The 15,100-nt window shown below is 40.7% G+C and overlaps 1 protein-coding gene across 1 annotated transcript in view; it reads right to left on the bottom strand.

The window, feature by feature from the left end:
• Window positions 1–14,572, bottom strand: part of LOC118762041 (ninein-like) — a gene marked incomplete at its 3' end in the record, with an annotated part of 17,852 nt that extends 3,280 nt beyond the window's left edge. Inside the window, exons 1-4 of the mRNA XM_036500287.1 lie at window positions 14,309–14,572; window positions 12,024–12,096; window positions 9,702–9,844; window positions 5,557–5,697 (exon numbers count right to left, since the gene is read on the bottom strand). Coding sequence (XP_036356180.1) covers window positions 5,557–5,697; window positions 9,702–9,844; window positions 12,024–12,096; window positions 14,309–14,511 — 560 coding nt within the window. The remainder of the gene's footprint in view (window positions 1–5,556; window positions 5,698–9,701; window positions 9,845–12,023; window positions 12,097–14,308) is intronic.
• Between the last annotated feature and the right edge of the window lie 528 nt (window positions 14,573–15,100).

Genomic DNA, 15,100 nt, shown 5'->3' with positions numbered 1-15,100 from the left:
CTTTCTGCCTTAAACTCATTTATTTCACACCTAATTTTCATATACATTGCTCCACCCACCAAAGGAGTGCCCTGCCTAAAACACACTTAAAATGCTTGGAAAGTAAACCTAACCCCCAGTTTGATAACGGCTGGTTGGCCGAAACTTCGATGTCACTGTCAATCGTTACTTTATAAAAATTAATAGATAGATAGATAGATAGATAGATAGATAGATAGATAGATAGATAGATAGATAGATAGATAGATATGTTTCTTTATTAGCCACACAGGGCTGCACACAGATAGAACAAATTACAAGGTAGAGCTTTTCTTTTGAAGGTATTAAAAAAAAAAAAAAGGAAGGGGAGGTTCGATCAAAAGGGATCGAAAAGGAGAGAAAGAGACAAAAATAGGGGGGTTGTTAAAAAAAAAAAAAAAAAAAAGGGGGAGAGAGGAAAAAAAAATGATCAATAGGGATCGTTATCACAGAAATGTCCAATATGAAGTGTAAAGGGGAGGACAGGTGAGGTTTACCCGTGGAAAGAAAAGCCTGCGGAAAAGACCACGGTAACCTCGGTCAATGAAGTCACATTTTATATTTTTTTTTTTTTTTTTTTTTTGCAAATAAGCAACTCTCTGTTTTCGATTCTGGGTTCATAGGACTATGCTCAAGGTGGCTTCGTCATTCATACGTGCCATTCTTGCTACATTCACCCATCTTTTTTAAAACATCGCTAGACAAAACTTGCCTCTCTACTCTCACTTTCCTTTTCAAGTGGTACTTGAAGAAGTTGATGAGAGATTGACCAGAGAGGAAAGTGTTTGTCTCCAATCCTTTCAGACGCGTCCACCAGATACATTCCTTCGCCATAGCCACAAGGATGATGAAAATAGCTCTTCCTTCCCGTTTGAAGGAAGGAGGCGTGACAATATTGACGATAGACTCAGCTGATAAACCGACTCGTCCCACACGTGACAGCAGTTGTTCGACATAAGCCCACAGGTCGGAAATTGTTGGACACTGAACGAGTTCGTCGCTCTGACCGCATATCGGGCAGGTCGGCCCCGTTGTTTCTCGAGCCGTGTGTCTGTAGAGCTTCCCGAACGGGTAGCGCTTCTCGGTAGCACTGCCAGGCCAGGGATCTCTGGAAGTTGTCCATGGGCCCTGGCCCGAAAGTCGTCCCGAACAGGCGGGTCAGGGTGTACTCTCGTCGACGTCCAGGTTCGCCCCGAGCTCGTCGTCGTACCTCCCCTCCACTAAACCCCTATAGAATGCTTTGGTTGTGTTGAAGTCACTTAAGGTCGACCCAGGACGGCAGAGTTGCTTGAGAGCAACGCGACACTCGCGGTGCCATTCGCCCTTCCTCGGCCTCTTTTGATCCACGACTGCAGTTCGGTCATGGGGACGAGCTGCGGGAGGGAAAGCGTGCCTCACAAACGGCGACCACACCTGTTCACCGTCGTCTACTAGAGCCAGAGATGTCGCAGTCTCAGCGCGTGTTCTGCGCATCATCAACACGGCATGCCCAGCCCTCCTTTTAACGGGTGTTGACAGCAAATGGATCGCCTGACCATCGGGACGCATCTTTCCACAAGAAGCGAAAGAGGGATGCGTTTGTTGTTTTGGTGATGGTAGGGTCGGGACAAGGTACGACGGTCAGGCGGTAGTAGTAGATGACGGACGCGATGTAGTGTTCGCCACCTCCGCTCGACCTTTTAGGGACAGTTCCTCTCGGCCCATTGCCGGGCGAGAGAGTGACACCTACTCGTTATCTCGTTCCAGTTATTCTCCACTTGGAGGTCCGGACCAAACCAGACCCCGAGCAACTCAACCGGGCCGTCGGTCCAGCGTCCCACGACGGAGGCGCTGGTGGACGGCATGGGCTTGCTTCTCCAGGTGCCTAGTCGCAAGCCCACTGACTTTTCCCGGTTGATTTTCGCTCCTGTCACCGCTTCGTAGTTTTTCAGTGTCCCGCCGACCAGCTCGATGTGCTCGTGGCTAGACACTATGACGGTGACGTCGTCCGCGTATGCAGACACGCTCGTCCCGCATCCCAATTCTCGCGGGATGCCCCTTAGAGTCGCCAGCTTCCGCAGTAGTGGCTCAAGAGTCAATACGTATAGAAGCGCCGAGAGGGGGCATCCCTGACGGACGAACGTGCAATGTCGAAAGGTCTCGATAGATGTCCATTTACGCGAATTACCGAACGGATGCCTCTGTACAAGGCAGCTATCCAGCCGCGGGAGACGGGACCGAAACCAGCCGCTCTCAGGACTGCCTCCAAGTATCGATGGCTCTACCCTATCAAAGGCTTTTGATTGATCCAAGTTGATCAGGGCCCCACCCATGCCAGGTTCGTTAACTACCCTGTCTATGATGTAGCGCATCAGATGGAGGTTTGTCATGGATGGTCCGGCCTGGCACGGCGCATGTTTGCGCCTTGTCGACCAGTTTCTCGATGACAAGCGCCAACCTCTTGGCTAGCACCTTGGCCAAAATTTTTCAAGTCTGCATTAAGCAGAGTGATGGGCCTAAAGTTATCTATTACATTTCCCTGGTTTAGATCTTTCTTCAGCAGTGTTACGGCTCCTCGGCTCACAAACAGGAATGCTCCCGTTTTGCTGCCAGTTGCAGTACACCGCCGCCAAAGAGATCTCCAAACAAGTCTGGCATACAATTGTAAAGCTCGTAGGTAGACCATCCAAACCCGGTGATTTTGTCCCTCGAGCATTCTGCCATCGCTTCCCGCACTTCCGCCGCCGTGATGGCAACCTTCGCAGCACCCTGCCTTTCTTGTCGAGAGTCGTGGTAGGCTATGTAGGTAGGCACTGAAGTCCACCCTACGTTCTTGCCCTCCACTCGTTCCGAACAGTCGGGCAAAATGCTGCTGAAAGGCCTCACACATTTTACTTGGCTCGAGCAATTCGCGCCCCTGTTCATCTACCAGTGACCGAATGGTGGCTTTGTTGCCCTGTTGCGGCCTCTGCCACCCGGGCCCTCTCTCGCGGCTCCAACACCTTCGTTCCTTAGAGCCGCATCCTAGCTCTGACAGCACATCCTTCGTGTTTGGCGTTGAAGTGTTGGTCGAGGGCCAACCTCGCCGCCAAAACGTCGATGCGATTTGCCGCTTCTAATTGCCTCTTCTAGCTTCTTAACTAGCTCACCCTCTACTCTATTTCTATCTATGGCTAGTGCTTTGCTGTACCTAATCGGCTTCTGCTTTTACTGCTCTCTTGAGGGCAAACCACCATTTTGTTGTTGATGATGGCTCCCGTCAAAGCCCTCTTTACTAGTGTGTGCTAATCCGGTCTCTGAAAACTTGTCTCGATGGGAAAGACGCGTTTAGTTTCCAGTATCCGGGACCCTGCCTAAGTGTCTTACCTAAGTCTAGCGTACATGTCACAAGTTTGTGATCCGTGTAGCTGACTATGTGGAATTGTGGACATTCTATGCTATCTCTATCTACTGTCCTACACAGTATCCTATCTAGATACGATCTCGACGACCCGATGCGGTTGCTCCATGTCCACGTTGGCGCATTCGGGTGGTCTAGTCGAAACCTGTCAGACAGTGAAAGCGTCTGAGCAGGTCTCTGAGGCATTTGCATCCCCGTCTATTCCTATCTCTACCCACGTAGTCTACATGCGTGTCCAAGGTAGCATTCCAATCCCCCACTAAGAGTAAAGGACGAGACGTTCCAGAAAACTTCTAGACGTTGAAAGAAATCCGCCCGACCTGTTAAGGGCGGTGCGTAAACTGATACGAGCCGAAAGCGCACCCATTGCTGCCGTCGACATCCAGGACGACCAGTCTACCCTCCGGGTCTACGAATATTGTCCTTACATTGAGATCCAGACTCTTGTGAAAAAGTACCGCGGTGCCACTACCGCCCATTCTCGGCAGGACAGGGGGAAAAATAAATGTTGAACTGTCCGCCAAACATGGTCTTTAGGGCCCGCGGATTGTGGAGTCTGGTCTCGCTTATGGCTATGATTTCTAACTTATGTGACTTTATGTCATTTAAGAGGTACCCTTGTTCCAAGGGGGACCCCAAGCCACGCGCATTTACACAACCAATCTTGATCATAGTTCTAATGAATTAGAATACAGAGGGTTACTTACTGCTCGAAAGTTTTTGCTTTCTCCTCCGTTGGTTGTCCTCGAGAAGATCCCAGTACAGTTTCTTTGTGAGATATTTTTGGCATTTACCAACCGCACTGGGGAAAATGCCTTTGAGTGTGTGGTGCAGACTTTTGGAGATGTGTATTATTTTGATGTGGTCTGGTGGTGTTTGTGTATGGGTGGGTGTTGTTTGTTTTTATGTCATCTTCTGTATGTTTGTTTTTGATTGGATGTATTCCATCAAATTTGTTGTTTTTGGTGTCTATGGCTGTGAGCATGTTTGCTGTATATGTTTTTGTGGTGTTGGTGTGGCTGTGTTTGCGTGGGTTTTGAATGTCTTCGGGAGATGTATTTCCCCCTGCTTTGTTCGTGTTGCATTTGGTTTGGTTGTGTTTGCTCTTTATTTTCCTTCTTTTTGTAGCTATTTGCCATTCCTCACTGGTTTCGTCTTCCGACGAAATTCTGAGGAATCAGAAGGGGGTAGGGGTATGTTGTGGGCTTCTATGTATGTCTGTGTAAGTGGTTGTTGTTGTTGTTTCGTTGTTGTGGTTGTTGAGTGTTGTGGTGTTGAGTGCGGTATAAGGGATGGGGGATCAGTTTGTGTGTGTTTAGATAGATAGATAGATAGATAGATAGATAGATAGATAGATAGATAGATAGATAGATAGATAGATAGATAGATAGATATGTTTCTTTATTAGCCAAACAGGGCTGCACACAGACGGGACAGATTACAAAGTAGAGCTTTTCTTTTTGGGGGAAAGAAAAAACAAAAGTGGGGTTGGTTTTCGATCAAAAGGGATCGTAAAAGGGAAAGAAGAAAAAATGGAAAAGAAACAAAAGAAAAAAAAACGATCAATTTGGATCGTGTATCACAGAAATGTCATGATGTAAAGTGTAAAGGGGGAAGCAGATAAGGTTTATCCGTGGAAAGAAAAGCCTACGGAAAAGACCACGGTAACCTCGGTCAATAATGTTACATGTTACCACATTTGTTTGCAAGTAGGTAACCCTCTGTTTTAAATTTTTTGGGGTTCATAGGATTATGCTCAAGGTGGCTTCGTCATTCATACGTGCCATCCTTGCTACATTCACCCAGATAGATAGATAGATAGATAGATAGATAGATAGATAGATAGATAGATAGATAGATAGATAGATAGATAGATAGATAGATAGATAGATAGATAGATAGATAGATAGATAGATAGATAGATAGATAGACGTACATCTCTAAAAAGAATCTCATGAAAATCCCTTTCTGGTCTCTAAATACACTCCAGCCCTCAACACACAAAATTTACTCATGGAAAATATATAAAAAACCTCCTTTTTAGTTTCATATTTAAGAGAATCTGGAATAGTTTAAAGTTGTAATGTGTGAGATTTCCTTGAAAAGTGAAGAATGGAACAATAGGAAAGCGAGGTGCTGAAGCCAAAGTTGGAACTCACTGAAGTCTGTGTTGCAGGGTTTTCTCTAAAGCGGCATGCCTCTCATCGTCTTCTTCAGCCAAGATCTGACTGCGTATGTTCGATTCCCGCAGACCAATAATAAGACGATCTTTCTCCTGGGATGCTTCTTCCAGTAGACACCTGTTGAGAGATAAATCACAGTAATACGTTGAGGTAACGATGGTTGAAATGTTATTACCTTTATATATTTGTTGTGCAAGATTTTTTATGCGCAAATGAAGACAGATACAATAGAAATACAAAATGGCTGACGGTTAGTAAGGAGAGACACACAAATAAGAAAGAAGAAAGCAAAGGACCACTGATGCGGTCACAGGAGTGTGACGAAAGAACTCTGGCCGAAATAAGATTAAGATTAATGTAAAAAATAAATAACGCTGAAGCAAAGTAACACCAAATATATAGAGCGTGTGTTTTTATTGGCTAAACTGGCAAAATGACCATTCCTAAATACAACAATAAAATATTATTGATAAACATAATTAGAGAAGGGGAGAAAGAGAGAGAGGGAGAGACAACGAGAGAGAAAGACGACAATTTAAACATTAAAGCAACCACAGAATATTGAAGTAAATCACTGTTAAGTCATTGCCTGAAATTGAATTGATGCGAGCAACTTTGAAGCGATTTTGGCTGGAGCAACTTTGAAGCGATTTTTGTTGGAGCAACTTTGAAGCGATTTTGGTTGGAGCAACTTTGAAGCGATTTTGGTTGAAGCAACTTTGAAGCGATTTTGGCTGGAGCAACTTTGAAGCGATTTTGGCTGGAGCAACTTTGAAGCGATTTTGGCTGGAGCAACTTTGAAGCGATTTTAGCTGGTCCAACTTTGAAGCGATTTTGGCTGGAGCAACTTTGAAGTGATTTTGGCTGGAGCAACACTGACGAGAGCAGCATTTACTGAAGTAACAATAGTTTGGAGCAAAAAATATATTGAAGCAAATTTCACAAACTAAATTAGCATCACTTGAAGCAACCATCACCGAGGAACGATTGACTGGTGGAGTATCTTGACTAAAGCAATACTGGCAAAAAAATTGACTAAAGCAAATTTCAGGTAACATTGATAAGGGCAATATTGGTTCAAATTTTGGCTCAAAGCCACATGTTCAGGGGAAGGAATAAGTTGATTACATTGACTCCAGTGCTCAACTGGTACTTATTTCATCGACCCCGAAAGGATGAAAGTCAAAGTCGACCTCAGCGGAATTTGAACTCAGAACGTAAAGACGGACGAAATCCCGCTAAGTATTTTTCCCAGTGTGCTGATGATTATGCCAGCTCACCGCCTTAACGATAATTAAAATATCATTAATAAACATAATTAGAGAAACAAACATGTACACTTTCTACGATAAATGAAGAAACCGTTCTGTAAATAATAATATTTCTAAGTTTAAATTTATCGCTGTTTATTGACTAAAGAAAATAGTCTCGAATTGGGGCATATAAGCCCTCGATTGAAAAAAAAAGTGGGTTTTCTGTATGCAGGAGTGGCTGTGCGGTAAGTAGCTTGCTTACCAACCACATGGTTCCGGGTTCTGTCCCACTGCGTGGCACCTTGGGCTATTGTCTTCTACTATAGTCTCGGGCTAACCAAAGCCTTGTGAGTGGATTTGGTAGACGGAAACTGAAAGAAGCCCGTCGTATATATGTATATATATGTGTGTGTGTGTTTGTGTGTCTGTGTTTGTCCCCCCAACATCGCTTGACAACCGATGCTGGTGTGTTTACGCCCCCGTAACTTAGCGGTTCGGCAAAAGTGACTGATAGAATAAGTACTAGGCTTACAAAGAATAAGTCCTGGAGGTCGATTTACTCGACTAAAGGCAGTGCTCCAGCATGGCCGCAGTCAAATGACTGAAACAAGTAAAATAGTAAAAGAGAGAGAGTATGGGACTCGAACCCACACCTCTTATATTCGCGAATATAAGAGGTGTAGTTTTGAGTTCCATACGTACAGAAAATCTACTTTTTTCCATCGAGGGCTTATATGCCCCAATACGAGACTATTTTCTTTAGTCGATAAATGTTGATAGCTTAGAAGCTTAAAGCTTATAAATATAATTATAATTAGAAAGAGAAAGACAACAGTTTAGACATTAAAGCAACCACAGAGAGTATATTGAAGTAAACGATTGCCTGAAATTGTATTGATGCAAGCAGTTTTGATGCGAGCAACTTTGATTGAAGCAACTTTGACTGAAGCAACATTGGTTGGAATAACATTGACTGGAGTAGCATTTACTGGTGTAATAATAGTCTGGGGCCACTAAGCTAACGATTCTGCCAGCTCACCGCCTTAATTTAGATAATATTCTTTTCTACTCTAGGCACAAGGCCCGAAAAGTTTGGGTAGGGGGACAGTCGATTAGATCGACCCCAGTGCGTAACTGGTACTTAATTTATCGACCCCGAAAGGATGAAAGGCAAAGTCGACCTCGGCGGAATTTGAACTCAGAACGTAGCAGCAGACGAAATACCTGTAATGCTATGATGGACCGTGAAGTCTGGCGTAACATAGTAAATTCTATTGTCTCGACCACGGTCGAACAATGATGATGATGATGATGGGGCAAATTGAAGTAAATTTGACAGATGAAATTGTCATCAGTTGAAGTAACAGTCATTGACGACGATTGACTGATGTAATATGTTGACTAAGGCAACATTGGTAAAAAAAAATATGCTTGGCGAAAGCATCTTTCAGGTAACGTTAATTGGGGCAACATTGGTTTGGTTTCAAATTTCGGCAGAAAGCCAGCAAATTTGGGGAGTGGGTAAGATTACATCAACCCCAGTACTCAGCTGGTACTTATTTTATCGACCATGAAGGACAAAGTCGGCATCGGCAGAATTTGAACCCAGAACTTAAAAGATGAACGAAATGTCACTTAGCTAACGATTCTGCCAGCTCACCGCCTTATTTTCTACTCTAGGCACAAGGCCCGAAAATTTTGGGTAGAGGGACAGTCGATTACATCGATCCCCAATGCGTAACTGGTACTTAATTTATCGACCCCGAAAGGATGAAAGGCAAAGTCGATCTCGGCGGAATTTGAACTCAGAATGTAGCAGCAGACTAAATACCTATTTCTTTACTACCCACAAGGGGCTAAATATAGAGGGGACAAACAAGGACAGACAAACGGATTAAGTCGATTACATCGACTCCAGTGCGTAACTGGTACTTATTTAATCGACCCCGAAAGGATGAAAGGCAAAGTCGACCTCAGCGGAATTTGAACTCAGAACGTGATGACAGACGAAATACCTATTTCTATTTCTTTATTACCCACAAGGGGCTAAACACATAGGGGATAAACAAAGACAGACAAACGGATTAAGTCGAATTTGAACTCAGAACGTAGCGGCAGACGAAATACAACTAAGCATTTCGCCCGGCATGCTGACGCTTCTGCCAGCTCGCCGCCTTCTTAATTGAGACAATATTGACAGACTGGAGCAGCTTTTACTTGGACAATATCCTCTCGCAATTGACTCTAGTAATTTTTACTGCGGCATGCATGCTCACGGCGCATACGTACACACTCCAATGTTGCAGCAAGTATTTGAACTTTCTGTACTACAAATAGAGGATCTTTTCGGTTTGAACGGCAGTTTTTAAAATAATTTCCACGTAACTAAACACTTTTAAACTTCGTATACTGGTAGAATGTGTTTATAAAACATCTTTTTCTCTTGGCTTTATTGAGAAAATTCTATAGTTTGTAAGATATTTGTTGTTGTTTTTTTCTTCAATTTCTGCAATTTCAACCAATCAATGACGTCTATTGAGGGGAAAACATTTTGTGCCGTATGAATATGTCCCTCGTTTAAGAAACAGATTGGGTTCATTTACATTTCTGAAGAAAAAAAATATACCCTTCCCCCACCCCTAACCCTAACCCTAACTCTAACCCTAACCCTAACTCTAACCCTAACCCTAACTCTAACCCTAACCCTAAAACAGATTGAAATGCAATAGATCGATACTAGGGTCATAATTATGAGTGACAATTTCATATGACACCGCTAGAAAAAAAACTGCCGTTCAAACCAAAAAGATCCCAAATAGAAGCCAGCAGACATGCATGAAACCAACAATCTGTTAAGAAACATTTTACCTCAGATTTTTGCATTCCTGGAGACAGGTGATAATGGCGGCCTGTAACTTTGGACTATGATCAGCAGTAAACAGCAACTCATCTTCAAGTACGGCGGCTAACTTGGTGTGACTCAGTTCTCTGTCCAGTTCGATGTTGTATGCCTGACATCAATAAGAACAACACGAACATAACAGTAACTGCTCACTCAATGCATACATTTCATGGTTTGCACAAATCTCATTGTTTGTAAACAATTTATAATTTGTCTCCATTTCTATAACATTTAGCATTTTAATTGACTGTGTGCTGAGAAATTTATGAAATGTATGCAAATTTGGAAATATGCATAATTTTATTTAAATGTGTCTAATATATTTTATTTTATTTATTTTATTTTATCTAGTTTCAGCTCACGAGCTGTGGCCATGCTGGGGCACCGCCATGTAAACAATTTATAATTTATCTCCATTTCTATAACATTTAGCATTTTAATTGGCTGTGTGCTGAGAAATTTATGAAATGTATGCAAATTTGGAAATATGCATAATTTTATTTAAATGTGTCTAATATATTTTATTTTATTTATTTTATTTTATCTAGTTTCAGCTCACGAGCTGTGGCCATGCTGGGGCACCGCCATGTAAACAATTTATAATTTATCTCCATTTCTATAACATTTAGCATTTTAATTGGCTGTGTGCTGAGAAATTTATGAAATGTATGCAAATTTGGAAATATGCATAATTTTATTTAAATGTGTCTAATATATTTTATTTTATTTATTTTATTTTATCTAGTTTCAGCTCATGAGCTGTGGCCATGCTGGGGCACCGCCATGTAAACAATTTATAATTTATCTCCATTTCTATAACATTTAGCATTTTAATTGGCTGTGTGTTGAGAAATTTATGAAATGTATGCAAATTTGGAAATATGCATAATTTTATTTAAATGTGTCTAATATATATGTAGAAAATAAAGTACACTTGCAAACTGTGTAATGTATTAAGAAAAAAATTAAGAAGGTTATCAAACGCTCAGAATTCATAAAAATCGTAGATTTTGAAAGATTTTGTTCCCCAACCTCATGACTCCGGGTTCAGTCCCACTGCGTGACACCTTGGGCAGGCATCTTCCACAATAGCCTCGGGCCGATAAAAGCCTTGTGAGTGGATTTGGTAGACGGAAACTGAAAGAAGCCTATTGTATGTGTGTGTGTGTGTGTGTATCTACGTTTGTTTGTCTTTGTGTCTATGTTTGTCCCCCACCACCGCTCGACAACCGGTGTTGATGTGTTTCTGTAGCCGTAACTTAGCGGTTCGGCAAAAGTGACCATAGAATAAGCATCTGGCTTAAAAAAATAATTACTGGGATCGATTCGTTCGGCAAAACCCTTCAAGGTGATGCCCCAGCATGGCCGTAGTCTAGTGACTGAAACAAGATCATGTTAACTAATTGCTTAAAAATGATTATTTTACTTATATTTTATAATCCAGTCGCATTTCATGCGTTATACAGATTTAATGATTTTCATAATTTGAGGCTGGCGTTTTAGAATTTCGTGTTTCATATAAATTTCATATTTGACACACGTTTCAGAATATCATTTTATCTTTCAAAATCTACGACTTTTAGGAATTCTGAGCGTTTGATAACCTTCTTAATTTTCTTCCTAATACATTACACAGTTTACAAGTATACTTTATTTTCTACATATATATTAGACACATTTAAATAAAATTATGCGTATTTCCAAATTTGCATACATTTCATAAATTTCATATATTTCTAAATTTGCATATTTCGTTTTTGGATTTGGTTTGCAAGATTCTTTATGTGAGTTTGGGTGTTGAAGCATATTCTGTTGTGTCTGGGGAGAGTCATTTTCTTTTTGTGCCTTATAATTTAACACACTCACTGGTAAAATTTCCACTTTTTTTTCTTACTTTTATTTTCCTAAAATTTTCGTTGTGTCTTGCAACCTCTTCAATAGTTTTGATTCTTAGTCAAAACTATTGAAAAGGTTGCAAGACGCAACGAAAATTTTAGGAAAATAACAATAAGAAATAAGTGGAAATTTTACCAGTGAGTGTGTTAAATTATAAGGCACAAAAAGAAAATGACTCTCCCCAGACACAACAGAATAAATTTGCATATATTTCCTAAATTTCATGTTACTAAATTTGCATAATTTACACACAATTCAATGTGTGTGTGTGTGTGTGTGTAGTGTGTGTATGTATGTATGTATGTCTGTGTGTATGTCTGTGTGTCTCTGTGTGACGCTGGTGATAGAATATGTATATATAAATCTGCAATGGAGAGTGTAGACATATTTACCTTGAGAACGTCGACAGCATTAGTAATCCCGTAGCTTTCCCATAATTCCACTAGATCGTCACTTTTAATGAACCTAACAGAAACAAATTTGAAAATAAAGAGGAATGATTAAGGTTAGATATATATCGCGTTTATACGTACACACGCACGCATGCACACACACACACACATACATGTTTGTGTGTGTGTTTGTGTGTGTAGACTTACAAACATATATACACATGCACTCAGCAACATATATAGATGTACACAAACACCTATATACACCTTTATGTAGTATATATTTATATTTCTTTGTTGCCCACAAGGGGCTAAACATAGAGGGGACAAATAAGGACAGACAAAGGGATTAAGTCGATTATATCGACCCCAGTGCGAAACTGGTACTTTTTTTATCGACCCCGAAAGGATGAAAGGCAAAATCGTCCTCGGCGAAATTTGAACTCAGAACGTAACGACAGACGAAATACCGCAAAGCATTTCGCCCGGCACGCTAACGTTTCTGCCAGCTCGCCATACCAACCATAGACGTCTCTTGCACGCGAGTGTGACCTTGTAATATGTAGCATGCTTTCACCAATGGCTTTAAGTGCCTTTGTAGTCATGGGCAGATATAGACCCCCCCCTCTTATCCTTCCCTTAACCCAATAAAACATTGAGGGTGTGTATCAGGTAGAGGGAAAGAGGACAACACTTCAGCTGGTACTCATCTAGTCCTCATTTGAGCTGAATAGGCAGATGAAACATGAAATGAAGCCCTTCAAACACACGATCTTATGACCGCAAAAGTAACACCCCAACCACAAGCCTAAATGCGCAGAAACCTTTACATTTAGAAGCATACACAAACACACACACAGACACACGCGCGCGCGCGCGCAAACGCACACGCAAGCGAGTGCGCATGCGCACACACATCTGATTTCAAATTTTGGCACAAGGCCAGCAATTTCGTGGGAGGCTAAGTCGATTACATTGGTCCCAAGGTTCAACTGGTACTTAGCTTAGCTTTTTCTTGGGGCTGGCCAGATTGGAGCAATCTCCAGTATAACCAGCCGAAATTGCAAAGATAATCTGGAACTCGACTGAGGAAAGAAAAACTCCGAATGACCCGTCCTTGTTTTCTTTGCATCGTCTATCTGGATGTTTTGTTGTCCCCTTTTTGTATCACATAACTATCTGGATATTTTGCGTTCTTGTCCCATTTTGTGTATATATATATATAGTGGCGTATGTACACTCTGGTCTCTTATATGTAAGTATATATTTATCTAAATCTTGTACGACTCTATTCTTTTATTCTTTTACTCTTTCCTTCTTTCTATCAGCCCTTTCACGCTTACGTCGTCCATTCCACTCTTGTCGCAGACTTGGAGTAGAGGATTGGCAGGGCTGTGAAAGGAACGTTTCTTCACTTATATATATACTAGCAGTATTGCCCGGCTTTGCAAAATGGTCACATTTAATTCAAGGCGTTAAAAATGTTATGAAAACAATTGGTATGTATTCACCGAGTCCAAACGATTAATACGAAAAACCCTCCAGGCTACATCCCGAAAATTCATTTCTTTGCCGAATTTCTACGTTTACGGCGATTCGTTTTTATATCTTGATTTTTTATTTTTCATGCAATTTACGCATGCTTGCACGCGTGGTGAACACAGTTCACGTCAAACAGCTGACTGAGTAAAGTTCACTATTCAATGCATGGGATAAGGCCTAAACAAACACATTATCGATTTTTGCACTTGCGAGATGAATTTCGGAACAGAAATAGCGCAAGGCGGCGAGCTGGCAGAAACGTTAGCACGCCGGGCGAAATGCTGAGAGGTATTCCGTCAGCCGTTACATTCTGAGTTCAAATTCCGCCGAGGTCGACTTTGCCTTTCATCCTTTCGGGGTCGATAAATTAAGAACCAGTTTCGCACTGGGGTCGATGTATTCGACTTAATCCCTTTGTCTGTCCTTGTTTGTCCCCTCTATGTTTAGCCCCTTGTGGGCAATAAAGAAATAAGAAATAGCGCAGTTCAATTTTCATTCGCCTAAACTTTAAGTGACCCATTTTTGGTGGTTCTACGATTTGTTGGCTAGGAGGAGATGTGCCGGTGAGTTAAACACAGAGACACACACACAGACACACAAGTTGAGTTTTATATATATAGATATATATAAGAAACGTTCCTTTCACGGCCCCGCCAATTCTCTACTCCAGGTTTGCGACATAAAGGAGAAAGAAAAGGTCAAACCCTTCATTAAACAACATCAACAACAACAACTCTACCTACCCTCTGCTGTTGGTATCGAGTGTGGTGAACGACAATGAAGAATTTCCGGGTGAGAGGAAAAACGATTCATAAGTTGACATCCCCGTTTTACGAATGAACGACTTCCGCCGGCGGGATTTTGTGCGGGTCACTTTCGGGGTCGGGGTCAGCAACGGGGTTATTTTTTCAGCAGCTGTACTGGAATGTTGGAACATTTCATTCATGAACTCTTCAAAGGTCACCTGACCGTTTCCATTAGCGTCCAGTTGTTCGAACAACTGGTGAACTTCCTGCAAGAAATAATAATAATAATAATAATAATAATAATAATAATAATAATAATAATAATAATAATAATAATAATAATAATGATAATGATGATGATGATGATAATAATAATAATAATAATAATAATATAATAATAATAATAATAATAATAACAATAATAATAATAATAATAATGATAATGATAATAATAATGATGATGATGATGATGATGATGATGATAATAATGATGATAATAATAATAATAATAAAAATAATAATAATGATAATAATGATAATAATAATAATGATAATAATAATAATAATAATAATAATAATAATAATAACAATAATAATAATAATAATAATAATAATAATAATTATAATAATAAAAATAATAATGATAATGATAATAATAATAATAATAATGATAATAATAATAATGATAATAATAATAATAATAATAATAATAATAATAAAAATAATAATAATAAATGACAAACAGCTGGAAACACTATTAAAGACAGTTCATGGATTTACCAAAGAAAT

The sequence above is a fragment of the Octopus sinensis genome, unplaced genomic scaffold (assembly GCF_006345805.1).
Source record: "Octopus sinensis unplaced genomic scaffold, ASM634580v1 Contig19706, whole genome shotgun sequence".
NCBI lineage: Eukaryota > Metazoa > Mollusca > Cephalopoda > Octopoda > Octopodidae > Octopus > Octopus sinensis.
This window is presented reverse-complemented; position numbering and strand designations above follow the sequence as displayed.